The following is a 14,726-nucleotide window of genomic DNA, read 5'->3' on the forward strand; positions in this document are numbered from 1 at the left end:
AGTGGAGACACAGGCAACTGAAGGCATGGAGAATGTTTTTCCAGGAATTTTCCCTGACTGTCTGATCACAAGATCAGAGGCACAAGCTGAAGCAGGAGAGATCAGAAGACACAGATAAGGAATCTGACATAGTGTTATCTGATCAGTGTTTTTTGATCAGATAAGTGGAACAGAGAAGGAGCAGATAGGTAAACATGCAAGCATCTTTCGCTCTACTAAGCTGATTGAATTATAGCAGAGAGATGAGTTAAAACAGTTATATCAAAAGGCATTTACTGAGAAAGAAAGTGAATGCATTCCTATGTGTTATTACTTAACAAATGATGTCTTAATGAGGAAATGGAGACTACCACACATTCAAGTAGATGAGAAATGGGCAGAGATTCATCAAATTGTTTTGCCAGTAGGGAATAGAAAGGAGGTGCTGCGAGTGGCGCATGAGCTACCATTTGGAGGTCATTTAGGGGTGAGGAAAACATAGGCTAAAATACAAAGACATTTTTACTGGCCTGTACTACACAATGATGTAGTTGAATTTTGACAGATGTGTCATACATGTTAGCTAATCGGAAAACCGCAGGCAGTAATAAAACCTGCACCGTTACTACCTATTCCAGCATTTGAGGAAACTTTCACAAGAATCTTGATTGATTGAATAGGTCCCCTATATCAACCAAAAAGTGGGAGCAAGTATTTATTAACAATAATGGATATGTCAACTAAATTTCCGGAGGCAATCCCATTATGCAACATTACAGCTAAAAGGGTTGTAGAAGAATGCGGACTACCAATAGAGATCCAGTCAGATCAAGGATCAAACTTCACATCCAAACTACTCAAGGAGGTTATGGATAACTTGGGAATAAAGCAATTCAAATCTACTGCATACCATCCGGAATCACAGGGAGCACGAGAAAGTTGGCATCAAATACTAAAAACAATGTTGAGAGCTTATGGTCAGGATTATCCAGATGATTAGGATAAGGGAGTTCCGTTTGTACTTTTTGTGATCAGAGATGCACCGAATGGATCGACCAAATTCAGTCCATTTGAATTAATTTTTGGGCATGAAGTAAGAGGACTAATAAAACTGATTAAGGAGAAATTACTAAGTAAGAATTCAGAGACCACCCATTTGGACTATGTGTCAAATTTTAAAGAACAATTAAATAGAGCTGGAGAGTTAACTAGACAGCATTTAAAAGTATAACAGCAGACAATGCTTGGTGGCACGGTGGCACAGTGGTTAGCACTGCTGCCTCACAGTGCCAGAGACCCAGGTTCAATTCCTGCCTCAGGTAACTCTCTGTGTGGAGTTTGCACATTCTCCCCGTGTCTGCGTGGGTTTCCTCCAGGTGCTCAGGTTTCTTCCCACAGTCCAAAGGTTAGGTGAATTGGCCATGCTAAATTGCCTCTAGTGTTACTTGAAGGGGTAAATGTAGGGGAATGGGTCTGGGTGGGTTACACTTTGGAGGGCCGGTGTGGACTTGTTGGGCCAAAGGGCCTGTTTCCACACTGTAAGTAATCTAATCAAAAATGAAACAAGAAGCGGACAAAAAATCACAAATTTGCAATTTTGCAGTTGAGGATAAGATATTGGTGTTACTTCCAGTAACAGGTGAGCCTTTAAAAGCAAAGTTTAGTGGACCATATCAAATTGAGAAGAATTTAAGTGAGGTGAACTACTTGATAAGAACTCCAGACAGGAAGAAATCTCACAGAGTGTGTCATATGAATATGCTCATAAGTTACCTTGATTGGGAAGGAAAGTAAGATGAGAAGGTGTTAATGAATACAGCATAGAAGGAAGAACCAAGTTCAGAGGATTCTGAATTGGACATTCCTCAAATCAGATTGGACAATGGGGAAGTTGTCAAAAATTGGGATACATTTTGAGTTACCTTCCACAAGAAAATTGAAATGACCTGAAAGAGTTGTTACTATATGCGGAAATAAACCAGGAAGTACTAATCTAATTGTGCATGATGTAGATATAGGAGATGCTGTTCCGATTAAGCAACATCCTTATAGGCATAACTCTCTAAAGTTGGCACAGGTTCAGAAGGAGATAGAGCGTATGCTCCAAGATGACATAATTGAAGTGAGTTAGAGTGACTGGAGGTCACCCATAGTCATGGTGCCAAAGCCAGATAGTACCCAACAGTTATGTGTGGACTATCGCAAAGTCAATGTCGTTACAAAGACTGATGCATATTCAATTCCACAGTTGGAAGACTGTGTTGAAAAAGTGGGACAAGCAACTTACATTTCTAAGTTCGACTTGCTCAGAGGCTACTGGCAAGTATGTCTGTCAGAGAAAGCAAAGGCAATTTCGGCTTTCATTACACCAGATGGACTATATCAGTTCAAAGTCATGCCATTTGTTATGAAATACACTCCAGCCACATTTTAGACTTGTTCAATTGACTTTGGAAGACAGGCTTGGTGGTAAACCTAGCTAAAAGTGAATTTGCCAAGCCCAAGTCACCTTCCTGGGCCGTGTTGTTGGACATGGACAAATAGCCCCACAGGATGCAAAAACGAAAGTAATTGGGCAACTTCCCACACCGTCGACAACAAAAGCCGTATTACGGTTCCTGGGATTGAGTGGATTTTATCGACAGTTTGCGCCAGACTATAACAGTGTAGCTGTTCCATTCACCGAATTGTTTAAAAACGGCAAGCAGTTTCAGTGGACAATGGGCTGTCAAAAGACATTTGTTAGCCTAAAGACTGTGTTAACCACTGCCTCAGTATCAGCCACACCAGAGTACAAGAAGCCTTTCAAAGTGGCTATCGATGCCAGTCATGTGGGTGTCGGTGCGATGCTCCTGAAGCAGGGTTTTGCGGGAATAGAAAAACCCATTGGGTGTTTTTCCAGGAAGTTGAACGTTCATCAACAGAAATATTCAATGGTGGAGAAAGAGACTTCAAGCTTGGTGTTGGCATTACAACATTTCAGAGTTTATATTACCAGCAATGCATCTGAGACAATCATATAAACTGATCAAATCCAATGACATTTGTGGAACAATTTAAGGACAATAATGCCAAACTGTTTAGATGGAGCTTATTGTTGCAGCCATTCAATTTGACAATTGTGCATGTGGGAGGTCGTGAAAATGTGATTGCCAATGTGTTATTGAGGCTCGAATGAGGTACGGAGGTGTTCGGTGGTGGGTGCACAGTGGCCTGCATGTGGTTGTGGCATGTTTGGATGTTTATAGTTATTATAGTGCATATGTATGTTTTGACTACAAACCAGGCTTTGAAGGGTTAAAAATAAAGCATTCTTTTGGTATTTATTATTCATGATTTTTTTAAGTGGGAAGGTGTCACAAAGCTAGTCCCTTTTTTTACTGATAGCTGTTCCTTGGATCAAGGATACTCTGACCTTGATATATTTTAGACGGGCAATAAACCAGGCCGCGTTCCAATCAGTCTGGTTTGGTACAGAGGTGAAAGGGATTTTGAGAGGTCTTTTGTTTATATATAAATATATGAGACTTCAGGCAAAGGGGTCATGTTTTAGAAGTGACCTGTATAATGAAATTATACAGTATAGCTGAACTGAGCAGTTTAAGTTCAGTCTTGAACAGGTTGGAAGTTCAACAGGGAGCTGTGTGGAAACTCTCTCTCTCTTTTCTGTCCTTCACCTTCAACCTGTAAGCATGTGTTCAATTTATACTGGTTTTTAAAGGGCGTTTGCTGATTGGGACTGTTGTGTATATTCAGAACAGCATAATTAAGTCTAGTTGGATAGGTTAAGTTCTATAGGAGTTCTTTATTCTGTTCTTTGTGTTTCACTATGCAATTTTGTGAATAAATTTTTGTCTGTTTTAAAATCTAGTAGTCAACCTAGCTAACTTAATCTGGGTAATTTTTACTGTACACTTACCAAAACATATTGCAATGTTATGGTCTGAACTGCCTGTTTAAGACTATTTTGAGTGGCCTGGCTTAATCCATAACAATTACCCTTTAATTAGATTACTCTCTTACTCTAAGATTAGGCCTTCTGGAGAAAAGAGGCAAGAGGAAATAGCCTTTCCGTACCTATCCAGTTAAGTCTCCTGAAAATTTTGTATGTTTCAATATGTTTTCCTCTTCCTCTTCTATACTCAAATAATCCAGGCTCAACCTGCTGAACCCCTTCTCATGATAAAATCCTGTCTTACCTGGGATTAATTTAGTGTGGCTTCTCTGGACTGCAACTGGTTTTTGGTTCAGGAACATTTCCAATCATAAATCTAGATTCCCCTCAGCAAAGAGAGTGGATGATTTCAGACCTGTTGAAGACCATACTTTAAATAAATATTTATTTCTGATTATGGACCGAAATAGGAAAAGAACAGTTTTAAAAATCAAGGGTTGTTGAGGGATTGCTGCACTTATTAAAAACAAATAACTTAATAATCATAGCAAGTACTGTTTACACAGCTGCTGGTTCAAACAGGAGTCGATGATTTGTAGATGAGCTGAAGCCAACAGCTGTGGCCAAATGGAGATGCAGCCAGCAACAAATACTTGCCATTAGGCTAGTGACCAGTTATTGATAACAACAACTTTCTGCCTGCCAACAACTAAAGTGATTGGCACTCAGTTAGCTGAACAGCTTGAAGCTATGAAGAAGATAGTGAGGTGCTGTCAGATCTCCACCAGCTCAGGAACTGTCTTTTCTCTGCAGTAAAATAAAACAGTTTAAGCCTAAAGAAAACCTTCAGCAACTGCTGTAAGCTGTGACTTTTGGTTAATAATAAGTGTAATCAGTCACCCTGTGTCTCTTATAAATAAATGAAAGCATTAGCGTTCTGATGAGCAAAACCATCATCTCACCAAATCCTGTGAGGAGGGAACTCTGCACTGCTTTCTCAGTTTTTCCCTCCACCCATAAAATGTTTCTTTCCTGCCTGTATATGTGTGTAAAGAGGAGTTAGGGGATTAGAGTTAATTAATACAATTTTATGCCAACGGTTCATAATTGGTTCCCTATAGCTGGAGTTTATTCATTTGTAATGGTGAATTGGCAATGCTAAATTGCGCATTGTGTTAGGTGCATTAGTCAGGGGTAAATATAGGATAGGGTAATGGGTCTGAGTGGGTTACTCTTCGGAGGATCGGTGTGAATCTGTAGGGCCGAAGGACCTGTTTCCATACTGTAGGGAATCTAATCAATAAATAGTCATACTTGTTAAGTACAGAAACCTGATCTGTTCCTTTGTCAAATTGGGTCAGAAAGCCAGTTAAATTGGGGATTCCTAGTTAGTTTTAAACTCTTTAGCTTTTGTTACAATTCCTAGAATAGCCGGGTTTGATGTCCAGTATGCAATCCTAGTGAGGCATAACTCCTGATAACTGGAAGAGCATTTAAACAAATGTTTTTTCAGACTGCCTACAGCATGGATAGATGCCTTTTGGCCCAACAAGTCCACACCGACCCTCCAAAGAGTAACCCACCCAGAACCATTCCCCTACCCAATATTTGCCCCTGAACAATGCACCTAACCAACACATCCCTGAACACTATGGGCAGTTTAGCATAGCCAATTCACCTAACCTGCACATCTTTGGATTGTGGTAGAAAACTGGAGCACCCGGAGGGAACCAACTCAGACAGGGGAGAATGTGCAAACTCCACACAGAGAGTCGCCCGAGGCTGGAATCGAACCCTAGTCTCTGGCGCTGTGAGACAACAGTGCTAACCACTGAGCCACCGTGCCGTTACCAACATTCAGGTTTTCCTCTTCCGATTTTTAATAAACAGGTGAATACCAGAGGACCACAATTTTCACTTATGAAAAAAATTAGAGATCAAGATGGAGTTGGTCATAAGAAAGATTCATCTCCTTGGAACAAGTATTGATATTGAAACTTTAAGTCTTTTTTAACTACAGTAATAAACATCCACCATTTCATCAGAATAGCAGTTAGATTGTGAAGCAGCAATTTAACCAAATTAAGAAGACAAAACAAATAGATAGCAGAAAGAAGCATCTTGGGTTGCTCTCAGCAGTCAACTCAGTGGGTACACCGCAGATCTGAGAAAAGATTGCATGTATGCTTCAATGGTCACTGAAAAGCACCCTAACAGAACCTTCCCAAATTTTGTTTTGTCACCCTTCCCTCATGGGCTGCAAACAAAACCTGTGAATGCTACAGGTCTGAACTAAGAACAGAAAGTGCTGGAGAATCCAATAGGTGGAAAGAGAAGCAGAGTTAACATTTTAAATCTGATATGATTCTTCTTCAGAACTCTGTTCATATCATTCTCAAAACTTCAACTCTGTTTCTATCTTGACAGATGCTGCCAGAGCTGCTTAGTTCCTCCAACACTTGTTTTTATTTCACTTTCTTGCCAACTACCCATCTTATAAGATGTCATTGTCACCTAATTTGAGTCCTATTTGACCACATGCCATTCAGTGGATATCTGTTGGAAGTCTTACATCCCTTGTGCCTGCACCATTTGTAAAGGCATGTCTCCTTTTGCATTTCTTAGTAGCTATATTTCATAAAAAAGCTTAATTCCTTTTACTTTACATTGTTGAACTGAATCCCTGTCTACTTTGTCAGGTTAAAATCAATTATCCCTTTGTGTTATTTTGAAGACGACTGGGAGATTTATTCCAATGTCTTGGTCAATATTTACTCCTCAACCAACATCACTAAAAAAAAGTTGTCTGGATATGCTCATATTACTATTTATGAGAGATTACTCATTGTAAATTGGACATTTGTTTTTCCTTCATTGCATTAGTGATTACATTTTGTTGGCTATAAAGAGCTTTGGGACATCTAAAGGTCATGAAAGGCAAGATATAAATGTAAGTTTTTATTTTCTTTAAACCAATGTCTCTGTAAAGAAATTTTAAAGATAGTGATCAGTCAACCACTAGACTAGTGACATCATTGGGAATATTAAAGGGATATTATCCTTTAAATACTCCCATTCCAATTTTTTGAATTGATAACAAAAAAGTAATACATGGCTTATAAAACACAATAATGTATTGAAGATGATATTATATATGAAACATTTCAACTGTCACTGTAAGAGTACTGAGTCTTTGTGAGTTTTCAGGACAAACCATTCTCAGAAATAGCTTTCCTTTTACTCCTTTCTCACATACTATATATACATATTTCTTCATGTGGAGCAATGGTTTTAATTATACACATTTAAATTGACAGATGCACTCTGTGGCAATGACCTTAAGCCATCTAGCAGCAGATGTATTGGCTTCAGCCAGTCTCTGTTAATTAGCTTCATACTTAGAAGTACCAGATAAAAGTTTTATAGAAACAGGGTTGTTTGCTTTTAGCACTTAGGGATTCAGATACTACATGACAGTTCCTCAAGTAAGGTTTTAAAAAAAACTTATTTCTCCTCATTCCATCTTGCTGAATTTGGATTTCTGATTCTGTATCCAGGTTACGTCTGCTTCTTGTAATATCCGATGGCTCAGTTGGCAGTACTCATGTCTTAATTGGACTTAGAAGGCCAAGGGTTCACCGCAACTGCAGACTTGATTAATTCTACTGCTTGGTGGAATGGAACTTGACTATGGCTAAAAGAAATGAGAGATGCTGTTGAAGCTTTCCAGTTTGCACTCCCTAGGACAGAATTGCAAGAATGCCAAATTTCAAATAGAACAACAAATTATATATTACAAAAGGATGTTGTGTTTTGTTGACAACTAGGCTTTGACCAGTCAAAGCATTGAAATTAGAATGCACCATCATTATTTATCCCTCACACTTTAGGTTAAATTCAAACCAGCCAAGTCAGTGCTCATTTGTCAAGGCAGCACCATGGGAAATACAACATGAAATAATTGTTTCTCAAGCATTTGTTTGCTTGAAAAGGTGCATAATCTTTCTGTTTACAAAGGACTGGGAGGACATCTGTATTTGAATATACTGTATGTAGCTTAGAGTCATAGAGTTGTACAGCATGGAAACAGACCCTTCGGTCTAACCCGTCTATGCTGACCAGATATCCCAACTCAATCTTGTCCCACTTGCAAGCACCTGCCCCATATCCCTCCAATCCCTTCCTATTCATATACCCATCCAAATGCCTCTTAAGTGTTGCAATTGTACCAGCCTCCACCACTTCCTCTGGCAGCTCATTCCATACACGTACCACCCTCTGCTTGAAAAGGTTCCCCTTTGGATCTCTTTTAAATCTTTCCCCACTCACCTTAAACCTATGCCCTCTAGTTCTGGACTCCCCGACCCCAGGGAAAAGACTTTGTCAATTTATCCTATCCATGCCCCTCATAATTTTGTAAACCTCTATAAGGTCACCCCTCAGCCTCCGATGCTCCAGGGAAAACAGCCCCATCCTATCCAGCCTTTCCCTACAGCTCAAATCCTCCAACCCTGGCAACATCCTTGTAAATCTTTTCTGAAACCTTTCAAGTTTCACAACATCTTTCCGATAGGAGGGAGACCAGAATTGCATGCAATATTCCAACAGTGGTCTAACCAATGTCCTGTACAGCCGCAACATGACCTCCCAACTCTTGTACTCAATACTCTGACCAATAAAGGAAAGCATGCCAAACGCCTTCTTCACTATCCTATCTACCTGTGACTCCACTTTCAAGGAGCTATGAACGTGCACTCCAAGGTCTCTTTGTTCAGCAACACTCCCTAGGACCTTTCCATTTAGTGTATAAGTCCTGTGAAGATTTGCTTTCCCAAAATGCAGCACATTGCATTTATCTGAATTAAACTCCATCTGCTACTCCTCAGCCCATTGGCTCGTCTGATCAATATCCCATTGTAATCTGAGGTAACCTTCATCGCTGTCCGCTACACCTCCAATTTTGGTGTCATCTGCAAACTTACTAACTTCTAGCAAGAGTGAGCGAGTTACATTGCATGCCTGGCTGATGGTCTTAAATTGGATGTTTGTGTAATTATTAGCACAGTTAAGGCTATTTACTATGTATTGTTCTACTACAAAATCATATCTAATGTGGACATTGCTCGGCATTTTGTAAACATAAAATAGTTGGATATAGTTAATACTCTGCTTGTTGCAAACAGCCAAAGGAGTCTGCTGTTTTGAAATGATCTACCAGTTGTTGGATGTTAGGTTTATGTAACTGGCATCATACCAGCACTGAAATTTATGTATCATATTAGTCATTTATGTGGTTGGCCGACCAGCCTTTTTATTGGCTCAATAGCATTTTGATGGAGAATAACAGTCATGTTGCTTCTTGAAAGTAGCAGTGTGAAATGACTAGCTTCACATATTGCTCAAAGTTTTCAGACACTTTCCCCTTTGAAGATAATCTGAAAATAGACTGGAAAGGGATCTCATTGGGTTGCTCCATATCAAAGGTGAAATTGAGCATGCTATTGAACTCATTAAGGTGTGTAGGGAAACTTTTATGTGCAGCTGCAGATTGAAATATAGCAAACATAATATCATCTATGTCATGAAAATATACAAGAAATAGAAGGTTAGAGGCCATTTCATCAAAGATACATTCCTTGAGGAAAGCAATAAATGTTACAACTGGACATTGAATCTCCTCCAGGCTCAGCTTTTAGTAATGTTCTCATTAGTTTCTGTGAGAAACTCATCTTTGATAGAATGAACTCAATGGAAGATGTGATTCAATTATTGGATAGCACTTATTAAATAACCCAGGTTGTACTTAAAATTACATGAATATCTGATTAAAGCTTACTGAAAAAAGACAATTTGTCAAAGTTTTTAATTTTGCACTCACCAGGACAACTCACAAGAAATACCAACACAAAGGGAAGACAAACTAGATACTGTATGAAGCAAGAGTGCTGGTGTGTTGTCAAGTGGACTCTGATTGGTAGAGTTATTGCAAAGGAGAATGTACCAGTTCGTGACAAAATGACAGTTAACTGCCAAATCTTCTTTAAATTTTCAACTAATCCTTGAGAATGTGATAAGGCATTATATAAATGTAAGTAATTTCTTTTTTTTGTTCTTGAGCAAATGTAAACATTGAAGGTTGCCTTACTATCAGAATGAATCCACTTTTGGAGAATATGTATTAAATTTGCTTGCAATTCCAGTCAAAGCTATCTGCATTTCAGAATTTGCCCAACAATATTATTTTCTTGAGAGCTTTAAAATCTTGTCCATCATGTGGCAATAATGTTGTTTCACTTACTGCTTGAAAACCAGGAGAGATCTATATTTTAATGAAGTCCCCTACAGCTTAAATTATTGTCGAAGAAATGGTCAAGGAGAGAAAACAAGACTCAATCAGTCAATAATTATGGTTTGTTTTCAGACTTTTCATCATCATGCGAGGTAACATCATCAGTGAGCCTCTGGTGAAGCGCTGGTGTTCTGTCCTGCTTTCTATTAATGTGGCTTGGTCTGTTCAGGTGGGTGGTATCATTTCCAGTTCTTTTTCTCAGCGGTTAGTAAATAAAGTCCAAATCGATGTGTTTATTAATGGGGTTCCTGTTTGAGTGCCAGGCCTCTAGGAATTCCTGTGCGTGTCTCTGTTTAGCCTGTCCTAGGATGGATGTGCTGTCTCAGTCGAAGTGGTGCATGTAAGAAAACCATATCACAGCTGAATTGAAGAAGATTCATAAATCAGGCGAAATTAGCAAGACAGATCTGCGAAACATTAAGCCTGTTGGATCCAATGCACCTCACTTCTACGGATTACCTAAGGTACACAAACCAGAAGCCTCCCTCAGACCCATATTTTCACTACCTGGAACACCAACATACAAGCTAGCTAAGGAACTCCATTGAAAACTGAAATACCTAGTAGAAGACTCATGCCACTCCATCCAATCCACCCAAGAATTCCTCAACACCATCAGAGATACGAAAATAGAAGAGGATGAAATAATGGTCTCCTTTGACGTAACAGCCCTATTCACATCAATTAACATCAGCATGGCCAAAGAAACACTGAGCATACTACTAGAGGAACCAAGGACACAAACACCAGACAGCACCAACTTCATCAGCAAGGACAACATCCTCAAGCTAGTAGACATGTACCTCACTACCCACTTCACCTTTAATGACCTGCAAACAAATCAATGGAATACCTATGGGATCACCAATATCAAGCTTCTTAGCAGAAGTGGTAATGCAGAGACTCGAACAAACAGCCCTCCCCATATCTAACCCAAACTTTGGGACCGGTACAGGGATGACATTTTTGTCATCACAAACTGGACCAATTAGAGGAAACCTACATCATTATCGATAGCATTCTTACTGGCATAAATTTCATGAAAAAGGAGAACAACAACAGACTCCCCTTCCTAGGTGTCACAGTGGAACGAACAGTTAATGGAGAACTGCAGACCAGCGTCTACAGGGAAGCAGCACACAGACCAGATACTTAACTACAGAAGCAATCATCCTGACACCCATAAATGGAGCTGCTGCAGGATATTATTTAAATGGGCTACAACACAGTGCAGAACCCAGCAACTACGAGTGGCAGAGGTACTTATATAGTGTATTCAAGAACAATGGGTATCCGATAAACACAGTCCTCCGATTCATAAACAACAAAACCAAACATGTAGACACAACACACCCAAAAACCCTTGCCACACTACCATACATCAAAGACATCTCAGAGATGACAACTAGACTACTCTGAAACCTTGGCATCATGGTAGCCCACAAACCTATCAACACACTGAAACAGCTACTGATAAACCTAAATGACCCTTCACCAACAGCCAGCAAAACTAATGTCATTTGCAAAATACACTGCAAGGACTGTAACAAACTCTACATTGGACAGGCAGGCAGAAAACTAGCCACCAGGTTACACTAACACCAACTAGCCACCAAAGGCATGACCCTCTATCACCAGTATCCTTACAACAGATGAAGATCCTTACATCACTTTGACTGGGTCAACATATCCATCCTAGGGCAGGCTAAACAGAGATATGCACAATAATTCCTAGAGGCCTAGCATTCAAACCGGAACTCCATCAACAAACACATTGATTTGGACCCCATTTACCAACCTCTGAGAATAAGAACCAGAAATGACATCACCCACCTTAACAAACCAAGACACATAAATACAAAGCAGGACAGAACACCAGCGCCTCAACAGAGGTTCACTGATGATGTTACCTAGCTTGGTGACGAAACATCTGAGAACTAACGTTGCAGCTCAGCTAGACAGATGTTCAGATATCCATCTATAAATGCATTCTAACTGTGGGTGCATGGTGAGAAGACAACAGGATGCAAATGATCCTTTTGCTGAAACGTGAGCAACATGAATGGGTTATCTCATGAGGAAAAGTTAGATTGAATGGACTTGTTTCTACTCGAGTTTAGAAGAGTGAAGGATGAATTGATTGAAGTGTATGAGGTCCAGAATGCTACTCATAGAATGGATGTGGAAATTCTGTTTCCTCTTGTAGTCAGTCCAGAACTAAGGGGCATTGTTTTAAAATTAAGGGTCATCCTTTTGGGATAGAGGTGAAGACAATTTTTTCCTGAAGATTGTATGACTTTGAAACTCTCTGCCTTAGGAGGCGATGGAGGAGGATCCATTAATTATTTTTAAGACAGAGGTGGATAGATTCTTGTTAGAAGGGGGCATCAAAAGTTCATAGTGAAAGGTGGGAATCTGTAATTTGAAACAGATCAGCCATGATTTTAATGAATGGCTAAAGGTGCTAAAGGTGGATCTGTGCTCCTATTTTGTATGAGAATTATTAAATTCAGTTTCTCCTGCTGTCTGTGGCACCTTAATACACCAACAAGTTGCCCTATTTGGTACATATGTAAACTCATATAGTCATGATTGCATTGCTTGAACACCCACTTCAGATAACTATTACATCTGATTTTCAGAGAAATAAATATCTGCGATCACATTTCATTTTTACAACATCTTACTTCTTTAAAATTCTTAATTACTTATTAAAATAGTTTATTTGTATGCTTTTCTTGATAAATTGTTTAAATGAGAATTTACTTTGATAGTCAGCAAGAATAACACCATGGTCATTTTCCACAAAATTCAAAACAACTTTACATAGTTGTTGCATTACCAGGTGTGTTCATCCCAATTCAATAAATTACATCTGTTTCAACTGTTGTTTCCCACAAGGTGGAATGCTCCAGAAATAAGAGCAGGCATGCCATTTACTCGGGCATGATTAGTTTATGGGAATTGTTTAGTATTTCCACATTAAGGAACACCAATGTAAAGGAATCAGTGGCATTCATTTCTTGAAGACATTGCAATTGTCATAGCTCTGATGTTCCATATGTTCAAGTTTTGCTTGTTTCTCTGTGGGGTTCAACTTTCAGATACTTTCCAGAAGTCACTGTTAAAACTGTCACTACTGAGAGTGAATTCATGCCTTTCTAACATCAGTGTTCTTTCTGCTTGTTTTAAAGTAACTTCAATAAAAATATAATTCCAAAAATGGAAGAATTTATTTTTACAACTTACCAACCAAGTTTTACCAATGTGAAGATTTTCCCTTGCCCATAATGAAAAAAGAGGTACTCTTTTTATGTGCTCCTTCATTTCTGATTTATTTTTTTCTTACCTATCTCTAGGAATTGTACCAAAATCCCTGGGAATAATGTCTGTGAAACTGCACTTTGTATCTCCTGCTGATTCTAGCGGAATCAACCGCAGCCGTTCATTTACAATGCAAATCAAAAGAACTCAGTAAGTATTATGGGAGTTTAATCACCATCTTAACAAAATGTGAATGTATTATGTTCATTTATGTGGCAACTAATCACTTTTCCAATGAATGGAAAATGAAAAAGCAAATCAATTATTCTTTTCTTCCCGAGTAATGCAGCTTGGCTCTGCACTATCAAAAAGTCAAAGTTGGTTTTTTCACAATTGTTAACCAAATGAGTTGTGTCATCAGTATACAGGAAAAACATCTTTCTGGAATACCCTGATTCATGCTATTCCTCCCTCTGCATGAGATGATGTTTCTCACTGCCAGTCAGCTCTACACTAGTAAAGCAATTAGAGTCATAGACATAGAGATGTACAGCATGGAAACAGACCCTTCGGTCCAACCAGTCATGCCGACCAGATATCCCAACCCAATCTAGTCCCAACTACCAGCACCCGGCCCATATCCCTCCTAACCCTTCCTATTCATATACCCATCCAAATGTCTCTTAAATGTTGCAATTGTACCAGCCTCCACCATTTCCTCTTGCAGCTTATTCTATACACGTACCACCCTCTGTGTGAAAACGTTGCCCCTTAGATCTCTTCTACATCTTTCTCCTCTCATCCTAAACCTATGCTCTCTAGTTCTGGACTCCCCGATCCCAGGGAAAAGACTTTGTCTATTTATCCTATCCATGCCGTTCGTGATTTTGTAAACCTCCATAAGGTCACCCCTCAACCTCCGACACACCAGGGAAAACAGCCCCAGCCTGTTCACTCTCTCCCTATAGCTCAAATCCTCCAACCCTGGCAACATCCTTGTAAATCTTTTCTGAACCCTTTCAAGTTTCACAATATCTTTCCAATAGGAAGGAGACCACAATTGCACGCAATATTCCAACAGTGGCCTAACCAATGTCCTGTACAGCTGCAACATGATCTCCCAACTCCTGTATTCAATACTCTGACCAATAAAAGAAAGCATATCAAATGGCTTCTTCACTATCCTATCTACCTCCGACTCCACTTTCAAGGAGCTATGAACCTGCACTCCAAGGTCTC

General features: G+C 39.4%; 1 protein-coding gene across 7 annotated transcripts in view; it reads left to right on the plus strand.

The window, feature by feature from the left end:
• ripor3 (RIPOR family member 3) overlaps nt 1-14,726 on the plus strand; it is a 210,481-nt gene that overhangs the window by 58,497 nt on the left and 137,258 nt on the right. For 6 of the 7 annotated variants that reach the window (XM_043710258.1, XM_043710259.1, XM_043710261.1 and 3 more), the window contains exon 2: nt 13,583-13,697. In XM_043710258.1, the coding sequence (XP_043566193.1) occupies nt 13,583-13,697 (115 nt within the window). Of the gene's footprint in view, nt 1-9,768; nt 9,963-13,582; nt 13,698-14,726 lie in introns of those variants that run through there. The other variant, XM_043710260.1, reaches the window with a different exon arrangement.

Source organism: Chiloscyllium plagiosum, chromosome 20 (genome assembly GCF_004010195.1).
Source record: "Chiloscyllium plagiosum isolate BGI_BamShark_2017 chromosome 20, ASM401019v2, whole genome shotgun sequence".
Classification (NCBI taxonomy): domain Eukaryota; kingdom Metazoa; phylum Chordata; class Chondrichthyes; order Orectolobiformes; family Hemiscylliidae; genus Chiloscyllium; species Chiloscyllium plagiosum.